General features: G+C 50.9%; 1 protein-coding gene across 5 annotated transcripts in view; it reads left to right on the forward strand.

Moving 5' to 3' along the window:
* Zfhx3 (zinc finger homeobox 3) overlaps nt 1-23,325 on the forward strand; it is a 235,895-nt gene extending 212,570 nt beyond the window's left edge. For all 5 annotated transcript variants that reach the window (XM_051169206.1, XM_051169204.1, XM_051169208.1 and 2 more), the window contains 4 exons: nt 74-274; nt 10,534-10,639; nt 12,253-17,727; nt 21,520-23,325. In XM_051169206.1, coding sequence (XP_051025163.1) covers nt 74-274; nt 10,534-10,639; nt 12,253-17,727; nt 21,520-23,207 — 7,470 coding nt within the window. In that variant the 3' untranslated portion in view covers nt 23,208-23,325. The remainder of the gene's footprint in view (nt 1-73; nt 275-10,533; nt 10,640-12,252; nt 17,728-21,519) is intronic.
* The last annotated feature ends 528 nt before the right edge of the window (nt 23,326-23,853 follow it).

The following is a 23,853-nucleotide window of genomic DNA, read 5'->3' on the forward strand; positions in this document are numbered from 1 at the left end:
ATGTTGGTGGGGAATGAATGAATTTTAGGGTGGAACAGGTGGTTGAGTCAGAGCGGCGGGTGTGTCCCCACAGATGTACCAGTGTCCCTACTGCAAGTATAGCAACGCTGATGTGAACCGGCTGCGGGTGCACGCCATGACACAGCACTCGGTGCAGCCCATGCTCCGCTGTCCCCTGTGCCAAGACATGCTCAACAACAAGATCCACCTCCAGCTGCACCTCACCCACCTCCACAGCGTGGCCCCTGACTGCGTGGAGAAGCTCATCATGACGGTAAGGCAGCCAGGACAGGGGTCTGCGTGCTGGCCCAGAAAGCTGGTGTAAAATTGGCAGTGTGAGAACCTCATCCCAGTTCTGCGACTGAGGCTTTACTGTTCCCGCGCTGCATCAAGAAACCATTGTTGAGAGTTTCCTGGCCTTTGTCGCCCCATCCGAGATCTGCTGGGCTCTCTCGATCACCTTCCTAGCCAACTCTTGTTTGAAGAAGCCTGACAACGTTCCCATTAGCAGATGAGGAAACTAGGTCTCAACAAAGTCACTCTAGCCCATTTCTCCACTTCTCAGCTGAGATTTGAACCCACGGTTTTCACCTCTGGGTATGATGCTGGAACGTGAGGCCTTCTTAAGTAGGTATGGTGTTCTCAGAGCAGGAAAATAATCCGTGTAGTTCAGGATTGCGGGTTTTACATCTGAACACGAGGCCGTTATACCTGCAAGCATTGGAAGGCCAACTCCTACATGGCCAAAAAGATCAGCATTAGCATTTTAATTCTAACCATACTGTGAAAACTTCAAAACACCTTGGCTGGTGATTGTCTTACTTTCAACTCTGCCAGAGCCACTAGCAAAGTCCCTTCCTCATCACCAGAGGCAATCAATGCATAGTGTTGTCTGAGGGTGTTTGGTCTTGATGATTCATGTACCAAGGAGACCAAGGAGACGTGAGACAGCCAGTGGAGAACTCTCAGGCATCACGACCCGAGCTCCCGTCCAGGGATCTTCCAGGCACAAATTCTCTTTCCATGGGTTGGTACACTCTGTGGAAAGATCCTAAGAAGAACAGGTCCTCCTGTGGATGGGAGGGCCTCTGCATGGCAGGTTTTACCTGGCAATTCCCATCAGCCTTGGGAGAAATTTTTTATTTCTTAACTTAGCTACATTTTTCTTCTGTTTGGTTGTTTTTGTTGTTTAACATGAATCTAGTATAGCAACCATGGGTCTGGAATACATTAGACAGTAAAACAGTTTTACATCCCTCAATACTGTTGTTCATGCTTTTATTTTAATTAATTAATTCATTCATTCATTCATTCATTCATTCAGTTTCTTGGGAGAGGGGCAGGGTTTCTCTGTGTAGCCCTGGCTATCCTGGAACTCACTGTAGCCCAGGCTGGCCTCAAACTCAGAGATCCACCTGCCTCTGCCTCTCCAGTGCTAGGATTAAAGGTGTATACCACCACCGCTGGGCTTAGGCCATCACGTTTTTATAACAGAAAGGCAAATTGAAGTGGTGACTTTTATGATCACTGTGCTCTTTTGCCAGTAGAGTCTTCAAGGGCAGGTCACTATGGTGTTTGCTTGGGTCCCAATCCCTAAGATATTTGTGCAAGCGATCCACTGAAGAGCACATTGCCAAGAAGTGACTTTCAGCCTTTTAAAAGACCAGTGAAGACAGTGCCACGGTCTATCCTAAAACTTAATAAGCACTGTTAACCAGCCCTACTGGTAGCAGTGTGCAGACTCAAAAGCACCCATGGTGGTCCCAGGGGACACATGATATGCTGGAAGAACTAGTTGATTAGCTCGTTCTTGAACCCCTGACGGTGGGATTATAGAGGAGAAACTACTACTTAAGGGTCCCGCGCTCCTTCCTTTGTTCAGCAGCCTTACGGGCCTCATCTTTCCCTAGATGATGGAGATGGTCTACAGACTGTTTCTGAGAGGCATGCGAACTGTGGGAAAGGTGCTGGTTACAGGAAATCAGTTTGCTAGTTCAGTGAGCTAATAGATTGTGAAGCCGAGCCGAGAGTTGAGAGTGAGAGAGACGTGAGAGGTATGGCTACACAGGCTCTGCTGTGGGCGTCAAAGCAGATGTGCGTGGGAAGCCGCAGTAGTGACACAGCTGCCCTCCGGAACTGGCTCTTGTCCTCATGAGGATAGTGTCCCAAGTGATGGTTTTCCTTCTCAAGCCCGAATAGATGAGGTACTAGGGCTAGGGGTGGGGGGGAGTGCGCAACCACTCTCCAGGGTGCACCCAGAATCCTCTTTGATGCCCAGCCGACGACCACTAATCTTGGTCAGATGCCAGGGTTGTCGTTGGGAAAAGTTTGGTGTTAAAATGGAATTTGCAATTGTTCTACAACTAAGCGATGATAATGAACCTGTGGTTAAAATCGTGTCCCCGAAGGGTATTTTACAGTAATTTTATTAGAAAATTGGCCCCAGGAAAGTATTGGTTAGGCTTTCTGACAGCTTATCTGTTTGTGCTTAGCCAAGTGGAGCAGCGGGCTCTGAAAGCAATCCGATGAGGATGCCTCTAAACTAAAGCTCTTCCTTCTTCCTGTGTTTGATAGCGAGGAGTAGCCAGCGTGTCTGTCACTCATCCTCCCAGAGGAGGAAGTTGTGTCTCCTTGGGCAGTGAACAGAGCGGGTCAGGCTGGCAGCTCTGGCGACAAAATAGGAAAAGCTGGCAAAGGCCCCCAGATAGACGATCCCTGGTGCATGCGGGACATAGACCAGGGTGTCTACAGCTAGGCGTTCTAGCTCTAGTCTCAGGAAGTAGCGTGTATTGGGTTTCAGTCCATCTGAAAGTAAGTTCTGCCTTGATAAATGGAAATAGATTACTTTTTACGCAGTGTCTTTCCGTTCTGTTGTAAATGGAGAGCGTTTTGAGGAGGCTTCATTTAATAATACCTTATCAGACAGCTTCCAGGAACCTGCAGTGTCTAATACGTCTGTTGCTATGGTAACAGCTGCTTGCTTATGCTCAGCATCTCATATCTATGTCTTCCATGGGTTCCCCCTTCTTTTCACTGATGAGGGGGCTTGAAAAATGCTCTCCGTGGGCAGCGTTTGCAGCACTGGCCATCTACCGCTCGAATGGCACCCGCAGCGCTAGTTTCTGCGCGGCCTACTGGAAACGGCTCAAACAGTATCTTTTTCCACGTCATGGGAAGGAAGGAAAGCTCTAAAGCCTTAGGGCAGCTAGACATGTGCTCCTCCTGGGTAATCTCACCACCACCACCATCACTCATTGTTGATTTCAAGTAACTAAGTCTAATTTCCAGACAAGCCAAGGCTTCACATTGGGGTGATGTTGGCACTTCGATTCTGCCCCGCTTACCCCCTCCCACTCCGCGCCCCCCACCCCCCATCCCAGCGGCTATATTTATTTTCTTTGTCCTTGGGAGGGGCACGGGATGAGTGTCCATAGACACATGTTTCTTGCTCCTAAGTAAGAATGGGAAAGACCACCCACCATGCGTTTCAATTGTCTTAAATTATTCTAATTGATCAGTGTCTTCTAAGTGACAGGACATACCACTGGGATCCTAGGTCATTAATATGAGGACATTTTCTTTGTTCCTTAATCACTTAACAAAATGGGACCTCACAGCTGAAATGAGGCTGAGCCTAGAACTCTTTCTTCCTCCTCCTCCTCTTCCTCCTCCTCCTCTCTTCTGGCCCACAGTGACTCCATGTTTTATACAAGCCCAGATGTCCCTCTTCTGCTCCTGTCCCTGCCTTTGCTGTGGCTTTCCTCTCCTCCTCACTTCTGTGGGGGTAAAACAGTTTGGCCTCCTGTGATCCTCAACCAGCTCCTGTGACTCTCTGTGCTCCATGTATGTGGGGATGTCAGGGGCAGGCTTCCCCCTCCCCCACCAGGGGGCTCTCCTGCTTCCCCTGGCCCTGGGGCTGTCACACCCACCTGCGTACAGGCTCTTTCACTCTGTCTCCATCTCAGAGGAAGGCAATGAAATAATCGGGCTTCATTAATTCCGAGCCCTGTGAGATGATAGCCATTTGGAGCCTGTTTGCCAATTAGATGCTCTAAATTAGAAGTGACCTTGGTATACTGCCACTGCTTGCCTCTCGGGGTCTAATGAAGCTTTGCTCTCCGATTCATCCTTGCTCAGCTCTCTTGTCTCCCCGGGTGTACACGTGCACACGTATAGCGGTCCCCGTTTCTTGTCTTCCCTACCCCCACTACCACCCCATCATCAGCCTTTCTCGTTGTCAGCTTTTAAACTCTAGTTCTGGTTTATGTTTTTATTATGGTCCACATAAACGTTAATGTAGCCTACAGTTTTGTTTGTGTATGTGTAAGTTTTAGGTGTTACAAATAGCAACTGTACAAGCAACCACACGGTCGCTGATTTTTTTGAAAGGGAGCATTTGGTGGGGGCAGGGGAGGTAGAGAGGTTTGTCAGAGAATTCAAAGTTAGAGGTGAGTAGGAAGAGAGCATCCCAGCGTCCTGTTGCACAGTCGGCCAACTGCACTCAGCCACAGTATAGATTTCGGATGTAAGAGAAGCTTTTTAATGTTTGATGAAGAAATGATGAATGTTCGAGATGAATATGCCAAGGTCCTCATTTGATGGGCACACAGAGCAGACCATGTTTTGAAACTTCGCGTTAAACCCCATACATTTGTATGATTAGATGCATCGATTAAAATTTTTTGAGAGTAGGCCAGGTGGTACACATCATTATCGTCCCAGCGCTCAGGCGGGAGGATTATGCGTTGGAGGTTTACCTTGGGTGCTTTGAGACTTTGTCTTTAAAAAAAAAGAAAAGAAAAGAAAAGGGTCTGGAGAGATGGCTCAGAGGTTAAGAACACTGACTGCTCTTCCAGAGGTCCTGAGTTCAAATCCCAGCAACCACATGGTGGCTAACAACCATCTATAATGGGATCTAATGCCCTCTTCAGGCCTGCAGGTGTACATGCAGGCAGAGCACTGTATACTTAATAAATAAAAAAATCTTAAAAAAAAAAAAAGTAAAATTAGCCAGGCGGTGGTGGCACACACCTTTTATCCCAGCACTTGGGAGGCAGAGGCAGGTGGATCTCCTGTGAGTTCGAGGCCAGCCTGGTCTATAGAGCAAGTCCAGGACAGCCAGAGCTGTTACACAGAGAAACCCTGTCTTGGGGAAAAAAACAAAACAAACCAAACAAACAAGAAAAATTTAAGAAGCATACTATGATGATGGTGACAGTGATGACGAAGGCACTGTATAGACAGAGACAAGATCCTACAGAGACTGTGCTGCTGCCGTGCTTCACCTGCCGTGAGGAGGTGTAAAGGAGAGGCACTAAAGCTTAGGCTCTGTGCGAGTGGTGCCTGTGGGGTCAGAGAGTGCAGCAGGAGAGCAGGGGCCCTGTCGTCTCCTCCCAGGCAGCACACGCCATTCGCCACTAGCTGGGGGATCAGCCCTGAAAGCAGTTCAGTTTCAAGTTCATGCCTAGAGTCTTGAGACCAAACCAGGACACAAGAGATGGCTAGGTCCAAGCCACAGGCGGTCTATCCTGTGGCTTCCGATCTCCTTCCCTCTGTCTTGGGTGGTTCACCCTGGTTGGTTTCCACTGAAGAGCGGAGGCCTTCGAGTCTTCCTTGGGAATCAAGGACCTGGCATATCTACCTGTTGCCTGGTAGCCTTCCAGAAGGGCGCTCTCCTCAGTGAAAGCCCACACCACGTCCCCCAGGCTTTCTGAGAGGCTCTCTCTGCTGCCCAGCATGTGGGAGGTGCTGTTCGTAATAATCTATCCTCGGCCGCCTATCTTGAGGTAGGTTTGACAGATATACTTGAAGGGTCACCACCACGGGGAGTTGGTAGGGCATAACCTGAGCTACATGTGGCATTGGATGTAGTACCTCCCCATCCGTGAGCTGGAGCCTGGAAGAGCAGCCTCCCTAAGCCTTCCAGCCGCAGTTTTCCAAGAGAGACAGCAAACACAGCACTGCCTTCAAATCTTCATACCACCTTCAAATGGAGACCAGAGCCATCGAGACCCTGCATGTCTGAACAAAGAAACTTGAAAAGGATTAACTTATAACCTCAAATACTGAAGGGCTACTAGGAAGCGGTTATTAGTAGGTATTCATGAACCCATGCCATCGTCTCTGGCTGGCCGGCCATGGGAACTCACCTGAGTCCGTGGATTCCCCACCTGTTGGGGAACCTTTGATTCCTTGAAATTATGTGAGTTATTCTGTGCTCAGAAATGTTCTTCCTGGAGGCTACAACTTTCACTGAACTTTCTGAGGGCTCGAGGTCTCCCCAGACTACTCTGGGTGGTGAGCTTCTCAGGAGCAGGAACCAGGTCTTGCTTCCACATCTCACGGGCATGAGCCGGGCACTGCTAGATGGCTAGTAAGTGCCGGGCAGATGAGTACGCAGAGTCATCCAAGGCTCTTGCCCTTCCACAGGGCCCTGCTTGGGGATTGCTCAAGCTTCTTAGCTTGATGTGACACTCTGGTTCCTGTTGTTGCATGTGGGAATTGCTTCAACTAGGATTCCAGCCTCGGAGTAGAGCGAGCTAACGGGGATGCCTCTTCACTTGATACGAAGGTATTAAGGCCTCTCTGCTTCCAGATTTTCAGTACTCACCTCTCAGCCAATGGTTCCTTCCAGGATTCCCTTCCTCTCTGCACACTGTGGTGTGCTTACTTACTTTTGTCTCAGAAGAGATGGGAGGAGAGCATCTAGTGTCATGGCTGAGGCCAGTCTTGAGGGAGTAATGGCTCTAATCAGCTGATTTGTTTCCCTTAGCCAGAAGAATCCTGTCTTACAGTTAAGTCTATTTAAATATTCCTGGCCAAGAGATATGACTTAACATTTTTGGTGTTTATAGATGCGCAGGTATCCTGGCTTTCTGTCGGTATAATAAAAGACCATGACCAAGAGCAGCTTATAGAAGGGGAGAGTTTATTTTCATGTATGTTTCATGGCAGGGAGGCTGGCTGAGAGAGCTCATCTCTACCACAGAAAGCAGAGGGGGAGGGGTGGGAGGGAGAGGGGGAAGACAGAGATAGAGGGAGGACAGAAAGAGAGGGAGGGAGGAGGGAGAGAGAGAGGGGAGAGAGAACACTAGAAGTTGGCTAAAAGGAGAAACTTTAAAGCCCACCCCTTGTGACATACTTCTCCCAGCAAGGCCAGTCTCCAAATGGCACCCCCAACTAGAGACCAAGTGTTAAAACATGTCTGCCTGCAGAGGACATTTCTCATTTAAACCACCACAAATGTTCATCAGAAAAATCAGTCCATAGGAGGTGTGTAGGCATCTGAGTTGCTTGGCCGCAGTTGGAGGTGTGGATGGGTCTGGAGGGCAGGTGGAGGAGGAGAAGGGTTGGCAGAGAGCAAGATACGTTTATGTGTTGCTTGCAGAAAAGTCAGTGGTGAGATCCACTGACGGAGGTCTGGGCAGACTTAGAATGGCCATGATCATCGTCCACTGTATGCTCTGATGCACCTGTGGGAAGGGAAAGCCTTTCTAGCTCTTCACTTAGCACAGCTGAGTGGCTGGCATGCTAGGCCCACTAGAGACCACGGCTATGACCTCCTGAACCTTTCATGCAGTCCAGGAGCCAAGTATGTTTGCGAAGCCATATGCCGCCAAGGCAACCACTGAGGGAGCACACTGCTTTTGGACCCCCTCTCCTCACTGAGCAGGGCACCTCTGTGAGCTGTTAGCCTGATTACATTTCTGGCCTTCTAGGAAGAAGTCTAGAGTACAAAGTTCTAGAAACCGGTAGGAGGAAGAAGAGACACAGGCCTGGAAATATAAATGTTTGTAAACCTGTGGGGGCCCCACTGGTCCACCTACCCAGTGAGCCAGCTTCTCCATCAACCTTAGTTCAGACGCATGCACACAGAGACCCTGAGTTCGCTTTAGGGACCTTCCTCTTTGCCTCCTGGGGATTTCTTGCCTATTAAATTGCATATGCCAGCTCACTATGGGCATAGTGCACATGAGACAAGGAATGCAGACAAGAGTCCTTCCTCAAACACACATGGGGCAGGGGTTGCGGGTCCCGAGGCCAGATTAAGATGCAGAGGAGCGAGTGAGGTTGATGATTATATTTCGGGGAGAGTTAATTGATGGAAGGTGAAGGCTGACAAAGAACCGCTGCTTACTGCCTTCTTGAATCCCAATCAGGAATTATGATTAAAGTCGCAGCGAGACAACAGAGGGCTGATGAATTGGTGTCTTTTTTTCCCCCTCCTTTTTTTTTGCCGTCATTCACACTTGATTGACTTCAACCTTTCAAGTGCAAAAGTCTCTCTTTTCCATTATTATTCATAGCCATCTGAGGTTTTCTAATTAAAGTGTATGAAAACAATTACTGATCCATCGTGCCGAGTCTGTTGGAGGGGATGTCTGCCTTACTGTAACGCCTGTAAAGAGCCCATGGTTTTCTATAATGATGCGCGGCTGAGGTGATAGATAATTGTATTCTTTTTTACTCTGTAGGGTCTTTTTTTTTTTTTCTCTCGTGATTCATTTTTCATAATTCCTAAAGATCCCCAAAAAGGACTGATCCTGCAGCTACAACTGAGAAAAGAGGTTGGGGTGGGGGTTCTTTTTTTTTTCCGCCTTTTCTTTCTTCCCCTCTTACCCCCAACCTCGCGCTCTCCCTTGGCTGAAGACTATAAATTAATCGGTGACCTTTCACTTCTTGGATTCCCGCTGGACTCCCCAACCACACTGGTCAGAAATGCTTTCTATTAAAAAGAAAATAGACAGACCGAGTTTGTCAGTCTCCACCCTGTTCCCGACAACTCAGCAGCCAGCTAGCTCTCTAAGCAGCTGCCGCAGGCTCTGTGTGTCATGCAGCTGTCTGAGGGCGGGCACATGCCTTTCCAATTCACCTGCCACACACCTGCTCTTCCTAGCATGGGGCTTCTCGGGGACCCTTCTCTGTAGCGCCTGTTGCTTATGTTCTATTCCTATTGGCTGGAAGAAGAACAAAAGTCAGACACCTAAATATGAACTGTCTTTTTGGTTAGTGGTTAGGGAATGTCTGGGTTTCCCCTCCTTGTTGAGCCTGTAGTCGGTGACACCAGAGAACAGTGTCACATGCCAGCAGCTATTTGAGAAGGCTGGGATCTTAACAGTCACTAAAATGTTCTTTAGTATATTAAGTTTGAACAAAACTCTTAAGTGCTGGTGTTCTCGCAGTGCAGTTTGGTCTGATGAGTACAGCATGGCCTCCAGGGTGGGGCTGGGTACCATGTCCCTTCCCGTTACTTTTCTACCAGTTGTCAAACTAAAAGCAATCTCTGATTCATTTGGGATTGTTGCTGCTGCCAGATTTCCCTGCCTCACAGCATGCAACGAAACCCTGCTGCCTTTCTCCAACCCTTTTAGCTTTGGGAACGTCACACACACGTATGCAGCGGGACATGATTGTACCTACTCCCCCAGTTGGCCCTCCGGCACCATCCATGTCTTACCTATCAGGCCACCCTCCCAGACAAGGTGGATGGTGTGCAGGTCCCGCCCCATACGTGGCAGCCACAGGCGGGAAAGCAAGAGTCGTTTGACTTTGAGGACTTGGCCACCGGTGCGTCACACATGCGACTTGGTGAGCCTGCCCATCCCTGTCACACTGGGCCTGCCTGCTATAGGATGTTGGGACTAGCTTCTGGCCACACAGCAGGGAGACAGAAGGGAAAAGTCTGAGGATCTGACCTAAAATGTAGCTACTCAGATCAGGGCTAATTAAGGAAACACTCCATTAGGGACTAGCAGCCCGGTCTCAGGGTCAGGGAGGGTGCCCTGCTGTAGAACACTGTGCAGAAAGAGCCGGATGGCTGGGACGCTAGGCATATGCCTCCCTCCCTCGGATGCTGTGTGCCTCCTGCAGAAGGGCTCTAGACGAAATTCTGACTTATGTGAGTTACAAAAAACCACGCTTGTTTGTGCTTGATTATCAGCTTGTAAAGGGTTACACAACGCTGTTTCCTGGAGAAGCTGCCAGTGTGCCTGCAAGTCCTTAGCCGCCCCTTTGTTCTCCTCTCCCCTTCTCACCCTCTCCTTCACTCTGACTCCCCTCCTCTCCTTGCCTGAATACATTTTGAAAACAGTGCTACAATGCTCCCTGCTTCAAGATTACCGTGTACTTTACTGGGTATGATTTAATTAGGGCCCTTATTATGTTTTCAGCAGCTTAAGGTGGGCCTTTCAACTTATCTACCTAATTGGTTGCACAAGAAGTTTCACAGCCCATGACAAAACATTGTCAGTGATCAAAGTCAAAATTCTGCATAAAAGAAAAATATTAATAATAAGATTATTCTTCAAGTGTGCACTGCTAATTATGTCCAGAATGTAACCGTAGAAACACTTTTGACTGATGTGAGCTTTGTCTAATAAACATGAGTCTTCACTGAGCTATGAAAAGTGACACCTAGCTTTACACCAGCGAAGGCTAATTTTGCTTATTAAATAATTTTTATACCTTTTCGTGTTTTGTGTCTGTTTCCACCACGATTTGACTGTTCCTGTTTCTCTGCCCCCATCTCCTCAGGTGACCGCTCCTGAGGTGGTGATGCCCAGCAGCATGTTCCTCCCCACAGCTGCTCCTGCTGACCGAGATGGGAATTCCAATCTGGAAGAGGCGGGAAAGCAACCTGGTTAGTGTCATCAATCTTTATTCCTACAAACAAGATGAATTCCTGGGCTCAAGTTTTCGTGAGGCGCGAGGGCCTAGGGATTCTTTATAACACACCCTGAGTGAATGGGACCGATGGGTTCCATTACCAAAAAGTGCATACTCTGGGCCTTAGCGCAGGTCCTGTGGTCTATTTGCCCACATGATTTTAAAGTTAAAGGACTGCCATGAGATCTGGTGGGATGCTGGTGAGGATGTACATCCCCCTGGAGGGCTCTGCTGAGGACTGAGTTGCTAGAGATTCAAAGGTGTTAGTTGTCTTTCTTGCTACCTCTGCATAGAGTTCTTCTGGGATTGCCTTATTGTAGACACAGCTTTGGAAGGACCACCATCACACACGTAGGTGCTCCAGCTGTCCTTGCACAGTGGTTCCTAGACCTCCGCAAACCTCTCAGTCTTTAACACACACTCTTAGAGATATCTAAGGTCCATACTGTTGGTGACTAGCTTTCTTCCCTGTGATGTGTCCACATTAGAAGTGGACAGATGACATGGAACAAGGTATTTTTGGATATGAGGAACTCATTGTTTAAAAAAAAAAAAAGTAATACATTTTAGTAACTGGTAATACTTATTTACTAGCATGAGCAAGGACCTGGGTTCAAGAAACGGTGATGCAAAATAAATAAATAAATATTTTACACAACAAAAAGAGGAGTCCCATTAAACATGAAACTAAATGCCTTTAAGAAACGCAAAACTGCTAGGCAGGAGGCAGAGGCAGGCGGATCGTTTGGAGTTTGAGGCCAGCCTGGTCTTAACAAAATGACCCCAGGATAGCCAGGACTATCACACAGAGAAACGCTATTCCAACCCCCCACCCAAAAAAAAAAAGAAAAAGAAAAAGAAAGAAAGAAAGAAAGAAAGAAACCCAAATGTTTAACTTACTCACAAATTAGGACAGCATTAGTGTAGATGTCCTTACAACAGATCCGATGTGCTAAATCTTTTCTTTTAAGGTTTATTTTTATTTAATGTGCGTTGGTGTTTTGCCTGCATGTATGTCTGTGTGAAAGTGCCAGGTTCCTTGGAATGAGAGTTACAGACAGTTGTGAACTGCCATGTGGGTGTTGGGAATTGAACCTGGGTCCTGTGGAAGACCAGCCCATGCTCCTAACTGCTGAGCCATCTTTCCAGCTCTCCATGATGTGCTGAATTTTTATAACAAAGTGTGCATAAATGGTACCATTAAGATCAGTAACCTTCACTGGGTGGCTCAGGCCTTTAATCTCAGCACTTGGGAGGCAAAGGCAGGAGGATCTCTATGAGTTTGAGGAACAGCCAGAGCTACACAGAGAAACTTTGTCTCAAAAAAACAAAACAAAACAAAACAAAAAAGATCTGTAACCTTCAAACTACCTTTTGAGAAACTGACGCTTCTAAGTCAATTAAACACTACCTAGAAGACTGTTAGGTCAGTGATACGAATTGGACCTATTTATACCCTCCTATTTGTCTCTGTTAGTTGGGTGTCTCCTATATTCATAAAGCCTGGCTAGATAACCAGCTCTGTGTGACGCCGAGGAAGCAACGCCCTTTTTATCTTTGGGCTTGATGTCTTTGTTTTTTTTCCAGAAGCCTCGGAGGATCTGGGAAAGAACACCTTACCATCAGCCAGCACAGAGCACAGCGGCGATCTGAAGCCCTCTGCTGCTGACCCCAGCTGTGTGAGAGAAGACTCGGGCTTCCTCTGCTGGAAGAAGGGGTGCAACCAGGTTTTCAAAACCTCCGCCGCCCTTCAGACCCATTTCAACGAGGTGCACGCCAAGAGGCCTCAGCTGCCCGTGTCGGACCGCCACGTGTACAAGTACCGCTGCAATCAGTGCAGCCTGGCTTTCAAGACCATTGAAAAGCTGCAGCTCCACTCTCAGTACCACGTGATCCGAGCTGCCACCATGTGCTGTCTCTGTCAGCGCAGCTTCCGGACTTTCCAGGCTCTGAAAAAACACCTTGAGACAAGTCACCTGGAGTTGAGCGAGGCCGACATCCAACAGCTCTATGGGGGCCTTCTAGCCAACGGGGACCTCTTGGCAGTGGGAGACCCCACCCTGGCTGAAGACCACACCATCATTGTCGAAGAAGACAAGGAGGAAGAGAGTGACCTGGAAGATAAGCAGAGCCCAACGGGCAGCGACTCCGGGTCCGTACTGGAAGACTCAGGCTCAGAGCCAAAAAGAGCCCTACCTTTCAGAAAAGGCCCCAACTTTACCATGGAGAAGTTCCTAGACCCTTCTCGGCCTTACAAGTGTACTGTCTGCAAGGAATCTTTCACTCAAAAGAACATCCTGCTGGTGCACTACAATTCTGTCTCCCACCTGCATAAGCTAAAGAGGGCCCTTCAGGAATCAGCAACGGGCCAGCCAGAGCCCACTAGCAGCCCGGACAACAAACCGTTTAAGTGTAACACTTGCAACGTGGCATACAGCCAGAGTTCCACGCTGGAGATCCACATGAGGTCTGTGTTACACCAAACCAAGGCCAGGGCAGCCAAGCTGGAAGCAGCAAGTGGCGGCAGCAGCAGCAGCAGCAGCAACGGGACTGGGAACAGCGGTAGCGTGTCCCTCAGCTCCTCGACTCCAAGCCCTGTGAGCACGGGCGGCGCCAACACCTTTACCACCACCAATCCGAGTGGTGCTGGCATGGCTCCGAGCTCCAACTTGCTGAGCCAGGTGCCCACTGAGAACGTGGTGATGCCGCCTCTGGGGAATCCCATCAGTGCCAACATCACTTCCCCTTCGGAGCCCAAGGAGACCAACAGGAAGAAGTTAGCAGATATGATTGCATCTAGGCAGCAGCAGCAGCAGCAGCAGCAGCAGCAGCAGCAGCAGCAGCAAGCACAGACACTGGCCCAGGCCCAAGCTCAAGTTCAGGCACACCTGCAGCAGGAGCTGCAGCAGCAGGCGGCCCTGATCCAGTCTCAGTTGTTCAACCCGGCTCTCCTCCCTCATTTTCCCATGACCACAGAGACCTTGCTCCAACTGCAGCAGCAGCAGCATCTCCTCTTCCCCTTCTACATCCCCAGCGCTGAGTTCCAGCTCAACCCTGAGGTGAGCTTGCCTGTGACCAGCGGTGCACTGACGCTGACAGGGTCAGGCCCAGGCCTGCTGGATGATCTGAAGGCTCAGGTCCAGATCCCACAGCAGAGCCACCAGCAGATTCTGCAGCAGCAGCAACAGCAGCAGCAGCAACAGCAACAGAGTCAGCTCTCTCTTTCCCAGAGTCACCCAGCCCTCCTCCAGCCAAGCCAGCACCCGGAAAAGAAAAACAAACTGGCCATCAAAGAGAAGGAGAAAGAAAGCCAGCGAGAGAGGGAGGGATCAGAGGGGGCAGAGGGTAACACAGGACCGAAGGAATCACTGCCAGATGCCTTGAAGGCCAAAGAGAAGAAAGAGTCGGCACCCGGGGGTGGTTCTGAGGCCTCTGTGCTTCCTCCGCGCATCGCTTCCGACGCCAGAGGGAACGCTACCAAGGCCCTGCTGGAGAACTTTGGCTTCGAGCTGGTCATACAGTACAATGAGAACAAGCAGAAGGTACAGAAGAAGAACGGAAAGACGGAGCAGGGTGACAGCCTGGAGAAGCTTGAATGTGACTCCTGTGGCAAGCTGTTCTCCAACATCCTGATTCTAAAGAGCCATCAGGAACACGTGCATCAGAACTATTTCCCCTTCAAGCAGCTGGAGAGGTTTGCCAAGCAATACAGAGAACACTACGATAAACTGTACCCACTGAGGCCCCAGACCCCAGAGCCGCCACCCCCTCCCCCTCCACCCCCTCCGCCCCCGCTTCCCGCGGCACCCCCGCAGCCAGCTTCCACGCCGGCCATCCCCGCCTCGGCTCCACCCATCACTTCGCCCACCATCGCCCCAGCGCAGCCCTCCGTGCCTCTCACCCAGCTCTCCATGCCCATGGAGCTGCCCATCTTCTCGCCGCTCATGATGCAGACCATGCCGCTGCAGACGCTGCCGGCTCAGCTGCCCCCTCAGCTCGGCCCCGTGGAGCCGCTGCCTGCCGACCTGGCCCAGCTGTACCAGCACCAGCTCAACCCCGCCCTGCTCCAGCAGCAGAACAAGAGGCCCCGCACCAGAATCACCGACGACCAGCTCCGAGTGCTCCGGCAGTACTTCGACATCAACAACTCCCCAAGCGAGGAACAGATCAAGGAGATGGCGGACAAGTCGGGCCTGCCCCAGAAAGTAATCAAGCACTGGTTCCGAAACACTCTCTTCAAGGAGCGGCAGCGTAACAAGGACTCTCCGTACAACTTCAGCAACCCTCCCATCACCAGCCTGGAGGAGCTCAAGATCGACTCGCGGCCCCCTTCGCCAGAACCCCAGAAGCAGGAGTACTGGGGAAGTAAGCGGTCCTCAAGAACAAGGTTTACCGACTACCAGCTCAGAGTCCTTCAGGACTTCTTTGATGCCAATGCTTACCCAAAGGACGATGAATTTGAGCAGCTTTCTAACTTATTAAACCTTCCCACCCGCGTCATCGTGGTGTGGTTTCAAAATGCCCGGCAAAAGGCCCGGAAGAACTACGAGAACCAGGGAGAGGGCAAGGATGGGGAGCGGCGGGAGCTTACCAACGATAGGTACATCCGGACCAGCAACTTGAACTACCAGTGCAAAAAGTGCAGCCTCGTGTTCCAGCGCATCTTTGATCTCATCAAACACCAGAAGAAGCTGTGTTACAAGGACGAGGATGAGGAGGGGCAGGAAGACAGCCAAAACGAGGACTCCATGGACGCCATGGAGATCCTCACCCCTACCAGCTCCTCTTGCAGCACTCCTATGCCTTCACAGGCTTACAGCACCCCAGCGCCATCGGGCGGGACCGCCCCCTCGGCGTTTTTGCAGCTCACGGGGGAGACCGATGACCTGGCCGCCTTCAGTTCGAAAGCAGAGATGAACGGTGAGAAGCCCAAGCAGGCCGACCCTCCCAGCACCCAGCCAACCCAAGGCCAGGAGAAGCAAGGCCAGCCCAAGCCGGAGGTACAGCCGCAGGAGCCGCTGGAGCAGAAGACCAACGCGCCGCAGCCCAAGCTCCCGCAGCTGGCTGCCCCCTCCTTACCGCAGCCTCCTCCACAGGCGCCCCCTCCTCAGTGCCCCCTCCCCCAGTCAAGCCCCAGCCCTTCTCAGCTCTCCCATCTGCCCCTCAAGCCCCTGCACACGTCAACCCCCCAACAGCTGGCAAACCTACCTCCTCAGCTAATCCCTTACCAGTGTGACCAGTGCAAGCTGGCATTCCCGTCCTTCGAGCACTGGCAGGAGCACCAGCAGCTTCACTTCCTGAGCGCGCAGAACCAGTTCATCCACCCCCAGTTCCTGGACAGGTCGTTGGACATGCCCTTCATGCTCTTTGATCCCAGTAACCCACTCCTGGCCAGCCAGCTGCTCTCGGGGGCCATCCCTCAGATCCCAGTGAGCTCAGCCACGTCTCCTTCTACGCCAACCTCCACCATGAACACACTCAAGAGGAAGCTGGAGGAAAAGGCCAGCGCGAGCCCCGGAGAAAATGACAGTGGGACTGGGGGAGAAGAGCCTCAGAGGGACAAGCGCCTGAGGACGACCATCACACCGGAACAGCTGGAGATCCTCTACCAGAAGTACCTGCTGGACTCCAACCCAACGCGAAAGATGCTGGATCACATCGCGCACGAGGTGGGCCTGAAGAAGCGCGTGGTGCAGGTGTGGTTCCAGAACACCCGAGCTCGGGAAAGGAAAGGTCAGTTCCGGGCTGTGGGCCCAGCGCAGGCCCACAGGAGATGCCCTTTCTGCAGAGCACTCTTCAAGGCCAAGACTGCCCTTGAGGCTCATATCCGGTCTCGGCACTGGCACGAAGCCAAGAGAGCTGGCTACAACCTGACACTGTCTGCCATGCTCTTAGACTGTGACGGGGGCCTCCAGATGAAAGGAGACATTTTTGACGGAACTAGCTTTTCCCACCTACCCCCAAGCAGTAGCGATGGTCAGAGTGTGCCCCTCTCGCCTGTGAGTAAAACCATGGAGCTGTCCCCCAGGACTCTGCTCAGCCCTTCCTCCATCAAGGTGGAAGGGATTGAAGACTTTGAAAGCCCCTCCATGTCCTCGGTTAATCTGAACTTTGACCAGACTAAGCTGGACAACGACGACTGCTCCTCTGTCAACACTGCAATCACGGACACCACAACGGGGGACGAGGGCAACGCAGATAATGACAGTGCGACGGGAATTGCGACCGAAACCAAATGTTGTGCACCTAACGAGGGGTTGACCAAAGCGGCCATGGCGGCCATGTCCGAGCACGAAGATCGGTTGTCATCTGGCCTGGTCAGCCCAGCCCCGAGCTTTTATAGCAAGGAATATGACAACGAAGGTACAGTGGACTATAGTGAAACCTCAAGCCTCGCCGACCCCTGCTCCCCAAGTCCTGGGGCAAGTGGGTCTGCAGGCAAATCTGGCGACAGCGGGGATCGACCTGGGCAGAAACGTTTTCGCACTCAAATGACCAATCTGCAACTGAAGGTCCTCAAGTCATGCTTCAATGACTACAGGACGCCCACTATGCTAGAGTGTGAGGTCTTAGGTAATGACATTGGACTGCCAAAGAGAGTTGTTCAGGTCTGGTTCCAGAACGCCCGGGCGAAAGAAAAGAAGTCCAAGTTAAGCATGGCCAAGCATTTCGGTATAAACCAAACGAGTTACGAGGGACCCAAAACAGAGTGCACTTTGTGTGGCATCAAGTACAGCGCGAGGCTGTCTGTACGTGACCATATCTTTTCCCAACAGCATATCTCCAAAGTTAAGGACACCATTGGAAGCCAGCTGGACAAGGAGAAGGAATATTTTGACCCAGCCACTGTACGTCAGTTGATGGCTCAGCAAGAGCTGGACCGGATTAAAAAGGCCAATGAGGTCCTTGGACTGGCAGCCCAGCAGCAGGGGATGTTTGACAATGCCCCTCTTCAGGCTCTCAACCTTCCGACCGCATATCCAGCGCTCCAAGGCATTCCTCCGGTTTTGCTCCCCGGCCTCAACAGCCCCTCTTTGCCAGGCTTTACTCCAGCCAACACAGGTGGGTCCTGCTCCAGGTGATGGTTTTCAGGGTTCAGGAGAAGCTTGGCTTTGTGATGTGGCTACTAACGGTCTTGAGTGGTGAGCAAGTAGGACGCTTGCCTCCTTAGTCACCTAAAGGCCACAGGACTCCAGTTCCCGTCTCCGCCAGGCATCCCCAAGTACCTGTTGGGTACCTGGATCCCCCGGTGTCTGCCGTGCAGGGATGATGGAAGCACCCACTTCCGAGTCTCTCCTGAAATCATTTTCATGGTGTCTGTTACTAAGTGTGTCAGATGATTCTAATTTCCGGGGGATGTCAAACCTTGTGGTCATGTGATCCCACCCAGGTAATTGTTATAAACAGAAGACAAAGGAATTTTCTAGCTAAGTCTGAGTGGAACCCTGTAGCAACTGGCTGGAGAGAACTGCAGTCAACCCTTTGCCCTCACACCTGCAGTCCCGCCCACCTTTTTGAGAGCAGGAAGCCTTTCTTATATGCTGGGTACTTCCTCCATGGGGGGTGGAGGGGTCTCTTCTCTTCAGAACAGTGACTACTTTCTACAGAAACTTTGTTTGAATTCACCGACCAGGAATCTTGTGCCGAGCAATGTAGTTTTTAGTTTGGACACAAATACATTGAATCTTTCAGACCAGTGATGAGCGTGCACTCTAGGGACCCTCGTCCGCCCTTTCCCTCTCTCTTGTTCATCTGGAGTCACACATGTTTGTTGCTTCTATGGCCGCTCTTTAAAGATGGGGGCTTTCACAGTTCTTCCAACAGACAATCCTTTCTTGCTTCTCCTCATCTGTCTTCACCCATCTTCTCTTGGATCCAGCTGCCCTTCTTAAATCGGAGCTGCTTCTCCAGCGTCCTGTAAGGACTGGACACACACTGGCAAGCTCTGTCTACAAAGGTCTGCACTAACCAGCAGGCGCACTAGCCCCTCGCTGGCAGTACCGCCTCATCTTTCCAAGGCTTTACACTTCTGTTGCTTGCTCTTCAGAAAAGTCCCAGTTAAATTAGCATAGTAAGGTTGGTGGCATTTAACAACAGAGTATAAAGCTACTGCATTCCTGCCCTCAGTTTCTCACTAATGGGAACAAGAAAAGAAAGCCTCGAGACAAAGGGTTTTACATAAATCATTGTACAGACCGATGCTGAAGCCAGGAAGCAAACTGGGGCAAATGGTGAGGCGTTTGAACTGTCCTTGCAGCCCAGGGCATTGGCAGGAAGGCCCACCATATAATGATGTGAAAATGAGAGAACCAGGACCCGCACAATGGCTCCCTGGGTAAAAGCACTTGCCATGTAGGCCTGATGACCTGATTTTGATCCCCAGAGTCCACATAAAAATGCCAAGGCATTGGCACACATCTGCAATCCCAGGATTCCAGAGGAGAAGTAGAAACAGGAGATTGACCCAGAGCCTTATGGGCCAGCTAACCTGGGTATAGTTGAACAGACATATACGAGAGACCCTGCCTCAACAGGGCAGAAGGGGAGCACTGACTCCCAAAAGATGTCCTTTGGCCTTCACAAATCCAATATAGCACGTGAGCACCCACAAATAACAGTAAATTGTTTAAGTAGAATATCTGATGCGTTCCCTCGCTTTACAGATGAGAAACCTGAGGCTCAGGGAGGTCAAGACCATTCAGCAAGCTAGGATAGGAGCCAGAGCTCCCAGCCAGGCCTCCGGGCTCCCAGCGCTATGGGCTCTTCCACAATACCCAATAAGAGCCAGTCAGTCAACAGATACATGTGCTGTCCAGGTTCTGACCCCTGAAGAGTGGACTAAGGCTGGAAAGCCGTATGTGCCAAAGTTACCAAGCACCTCAACCACTGCAGCTTGCAAAACTCCAGGATCCGGAACAGGAGGGAAGGAACCCGCGTTTATCTGAGTAGTTACTATATGCCAGGTCTGATGCTGAGCTCCTGCCTCACGTGGCCATTCATTTCATCCCTGAGACCTTCGACTATAGAAGGCGAGGTTCTGAGAAGCCTCCTAGTGAACCAGAGGTCACACATCTGATTGTGTGCTAGCTGTAACCCGCACAAGGTCAGTCTGACTCCGCGGTAACTGAGTTTCGGTGGGATGAAGTACGTTGCCCAGTTCTGATCTTACAGATCAGAAAGCCACCGTTACGGCAGCAGCAGTGCGAGAGTGCGTTGAGCTGCCCCGTTGAGTGTGGCCAGTGCGGAGCTTGGTAAATAGTAGGGGTTTAGTCAGTGTTCTCAGTCTAAGGCCTTCTGACCTCAGACCTTCTTTATCTTGAAAGCATGAAACCATCATTTGGCCAGATCCGCAGACTTTCCTCCCAGACAGACACCTCTGCCTACCGGCACACAGAAACTCCTGCCCTGAGCTTAGACTTTGTAATCCCAACTCTGCCTCATCTGTGCCAGGTTAGCCAACAAGCGTTTGAGCTTTCCTCAGTAGCCAGTCACATCTTAGCCAGTTTCAGCCCCCAGGGTGTATAAGGAAATCGGAGGAGTTGCCTGAGATGGCTCTCCTGGTACTGGCTGAGTGAAGTGACCGAGCTCTTTGCCTCTTTGCCGTGGAGGGGTTGACACACCGTATCATTCAAGCTGGCACAGTCCTCATCTGACTCTGGGCTTCTCAGTCTTAGGTTGGTTTGTTTGTTCCCTCATTAAGACAGTGCATTGCTGTACTTCAGCTTTTGGGGAGAAGCTGGTCCCGGTGATATACTGAGTAGCTGTGAGGTGTCCTGTGGTCAACGTGGAGGTGTTCCAGGGTTCGTCTCTTTTTGGCACTGCCCCCTCCCGGCACACGATGCCTTATCACAGCTGGAGCTTTGGTGTTCCATCTGCAGAGATACTCTCTCCTGTCACTCTGGGAGATAGCTGTGAAGACAAGAGGCTCTTAGGCCATGGGGTGGGTAAAGTCTTTGCATGTAGTGATGATAGGTTAGGGTTGAACAAGGCCAAAGATTAGATAGATAGATAGATAGATAGATAGATAGATAGATAGATAGATAGATAGATAGATAGGGACTGCATTTTGTGTGCCCCAGGGTTACAGCCCACAGTTGCTGGGAAGCAAAACCAGAGTGGTGGTTAGGACAGGCTGTGACGCCTTGGGAACTGAGGGTGTGTTACCCCGTGTGTCTGAGACCCCACAGTCCCTGTGGTATATTGTTTACACAGAGGCTGGAGGGGGTGGTGGTCTTGCTCCACAGAATCACTGCTGCACATCTGAACCAAGGCACTGAAACCATTTTCCCTGGATGGGTCGTTTTCCGCCTTCCTGGCTCTTCCTCTTTCTTCTCACTCATATTGGCGGCGGCAGTGGTGCCGGATGCTGAGGCCTGTGTAGACGCTTCCACGACTGTTCATGTGGCCTCGGTGCCCTGCTAGGGTGCCTGCTTAGGCTTTCTCCCGTGGCCTTACTAGTTCCGTAGCACATTGATGACAGCTTTGGTTTACATGAGCCCCAGGCACTGGAAACAAATCCACGCTGGGCAATGTGAATGGCAGCTGGAAGTAACAGAACAAGGAAAAGGTGGCTAGTGAGTGTTGGTGTCGGGCAGGGAGATGCTTGGAGGTTTTCTACATGGCGAAGTGTGGAAGCTGACCCAGGCCTGTGTCTTGATTAAAAAAACACTTGGCGACTAACCCTGAGCATGGCTGGGTCATCTGCTGACAGCACTAGCTTCGAGAGGACCCTTCAGGTTTAGACATCTGTGGCACCCCGCCCCCCCAAAAGGCTCATGGGTGTTAACACCTTGAGTTTGTGACTCAACCACCTCTAGACTGACCGTTGGTTTTTCTGTCTCCATTCCTTTTTAGCTTTAACGTCTCCTAAACCGAACCTGATGGGTCTGCCCAGCACAACCGTTCCTTCCCCTGGCCTCCCCACATCTGGATTACCAAATAAACCGTCCTCAGCCTCGCTGAGTTCCCCGACCCCAGCACAAGCCACCATGGCGATGGCCCCTCAGCAACCCCCACAACCCCAGCAGCCGCAGCCACAGGTGCAGCAGCCTCCGCCGCCGCCTCCAGCCGCCCAGCCGATACCCACACCGCAGCTCCCCCTGCAACAGCCACGGAAGGACAAAGATGGTGAGAAAGGAAAGGAGAAGGAGAAGGCACACAAAGGGAAAGGGGAACCTCTACCTGTCCCCAAGAAGGAGAAAGGGGAGGCCCCTACAGCGGCTACAGCTACCATCTCAGCCCCTCTGCCCTCCATGGAGTATGCGGTGGACCCTGCTCAGCTGCAGGCCCTGCAGGCGGCCTTGACTTCAGACCCCACAGCATTGCTCACGAGCCAGTTCCTTCCTTACTTCGTACCAGGCTTTTCTCCTTATTATGCCCCCCAGATCCCTGGCGCCCTGCAGAGCGGGTACCTGCAGCCTATGTATGGCATGGAAGGCCTGTTCCCTTACAGCCCTGCCCTGTCGCAGGCCCTGATGGGGTTGTCGCCAGGCTCACTACTGCAGCAGTACCAGCAATACCAGCAGAGTCTGCAGGAGGCTATTCAGCAGCAGCAGCAGCAACAGCAGCAGCAGCGGCAACTACAGCAGCAGCAGCAACAGCAGCAGCAGCAGCAACAACAACAAAAAGTGCAGCAGCAGCAGCAGCCCAAAGCAAGCCAAACCCCAGTCCCCCAGGGGGCTGCTTCCCCAGACAAAGACCCTGCCAAAGAATCCCCCAAACCAGAAGAACAGAAAAATGTCCCCCGTGAGGTGTCCCCCCTCCTGCCGAAACCCCCCGAAGAGCCAGAAGCAGAAAGCAAAAGTGCGGACTCCCTCTGTGACCCCTTCATTGTTCCAAAGGTGCAGTACAAGTTGGTCTGCCGCAAGTGCCAGGCGGGCTTCGGCGACGAGGAGGCGGCAAGGAGCCACCTGAAGTCCCTCTGCTTCTTCGGCCAGTCAGTGGTGAACCTGCAAGAGATGGTGCTTCACGTCCCCACCGGCAGCGGTGGTGGAGGCAGCGGAGGTGGCGGCTCCTACCACTGCCTGGCGTGCGAGAGCGCGCTCTGCGGGGAGGAAGCGCTGAGTCAGCATCTCGAGTCGGCCTTGCACAAACACAGAACAATCACGAGAGCAGCAAGAAACGCCAAAGAGCACCCTAGTTTATTACCTCACTCTGCCTGCTTCCCCGATCCTAGCACCGCATCTACCTCGCAGTCTGCCGCTCACTCAAACGACAGCCCCCCTCCCCCGTCGGCCGCCCCGTCCTCGTCCGCTTCCCCCCACGCCTCCAGGAAGTCTTGGCCGCCAGTGGGCTCCCGGGCTTCGGCCGCGAAGCCCCCTTCTTTTCCTCCTCTCTCCTCATCTTCAACGGTTACCTCAAGTTCATGCAGCACCTCAGGGGTTCAGCCCTCGATGCCAACAGACGACTATTCGGAGGAGTCTGACACGGATCTCAGCCAAAAGTCCGAAGGACCGGCGAGCCCGGTGGAGGGTCCCAAAGACCCCAGCTGCCCCAAGGACAGTGGTCTGACCAGTGTAGGAACGGACACCTTCAGATTGTAAGCTTTGAAGATGAACAGTTACAAATGAATTTAAATAAAAAAAATTAATAACAAACCAATTTCAAAAATAGACTAACTGCAATTCCAAAGCTTCTAACCAAAAAAAACAAAAAAACAAAAAACAAAAAAACAAAAAACAAAAAAAAAAAAAAAAAAAAAAAAAAGGAAAAAGCGTGGGTTGTTTTCCCATATACCTATCTATGCCGGTGATTTTACATTCTTGTCTTTTTTTTTTTTTTTTTTTTTTAATATTAAAAAAGAGAAAACACAAACCCTAACCCTGTTATATTGTGTCCTTTTAAAGGTACTATTGGTCTGGGAAACTGAAGTCCGCAGGGCCTGCCTATTGTCCTTGGAGCTTAAACCCCTTGTATATTTGTCCCTTTTGAGAACTGCCCCACCTTGATAGCACAGAGGAGCCCGGCATGCACTGTATGGGAAAGCACTCCACCTGGTCACAGTTTTAAATTTCTTGCTATCTTAGCATTCAGATACCAATGGCTTGCTAAAAGGAAAAAAAAAAAAAAAAAAAAAAAGAAATGTAATGTCTTTTTATTCTCAGGTCAATCGCTCACACTTTGTTCTGTTTTCAGAATCATTGTTTTATGTTTTTTTTTCCTTTTGTTCCAGAAAAATATTTTGTTTTA

This window comes from Acomys russatus, chromosome 26 (genome assembly GCF_903995435.1).
Source record: "Acomys russatus chromosome 26, mAcoRus1.1, whole genome shotgun sequence".
In the NCBI taxonomy this organism is placed as follows: Eukaryota; Metazoa; Chordata; class Mammalia; order Rodentia; family Muridae; genus Acomys; species Acomys russatus.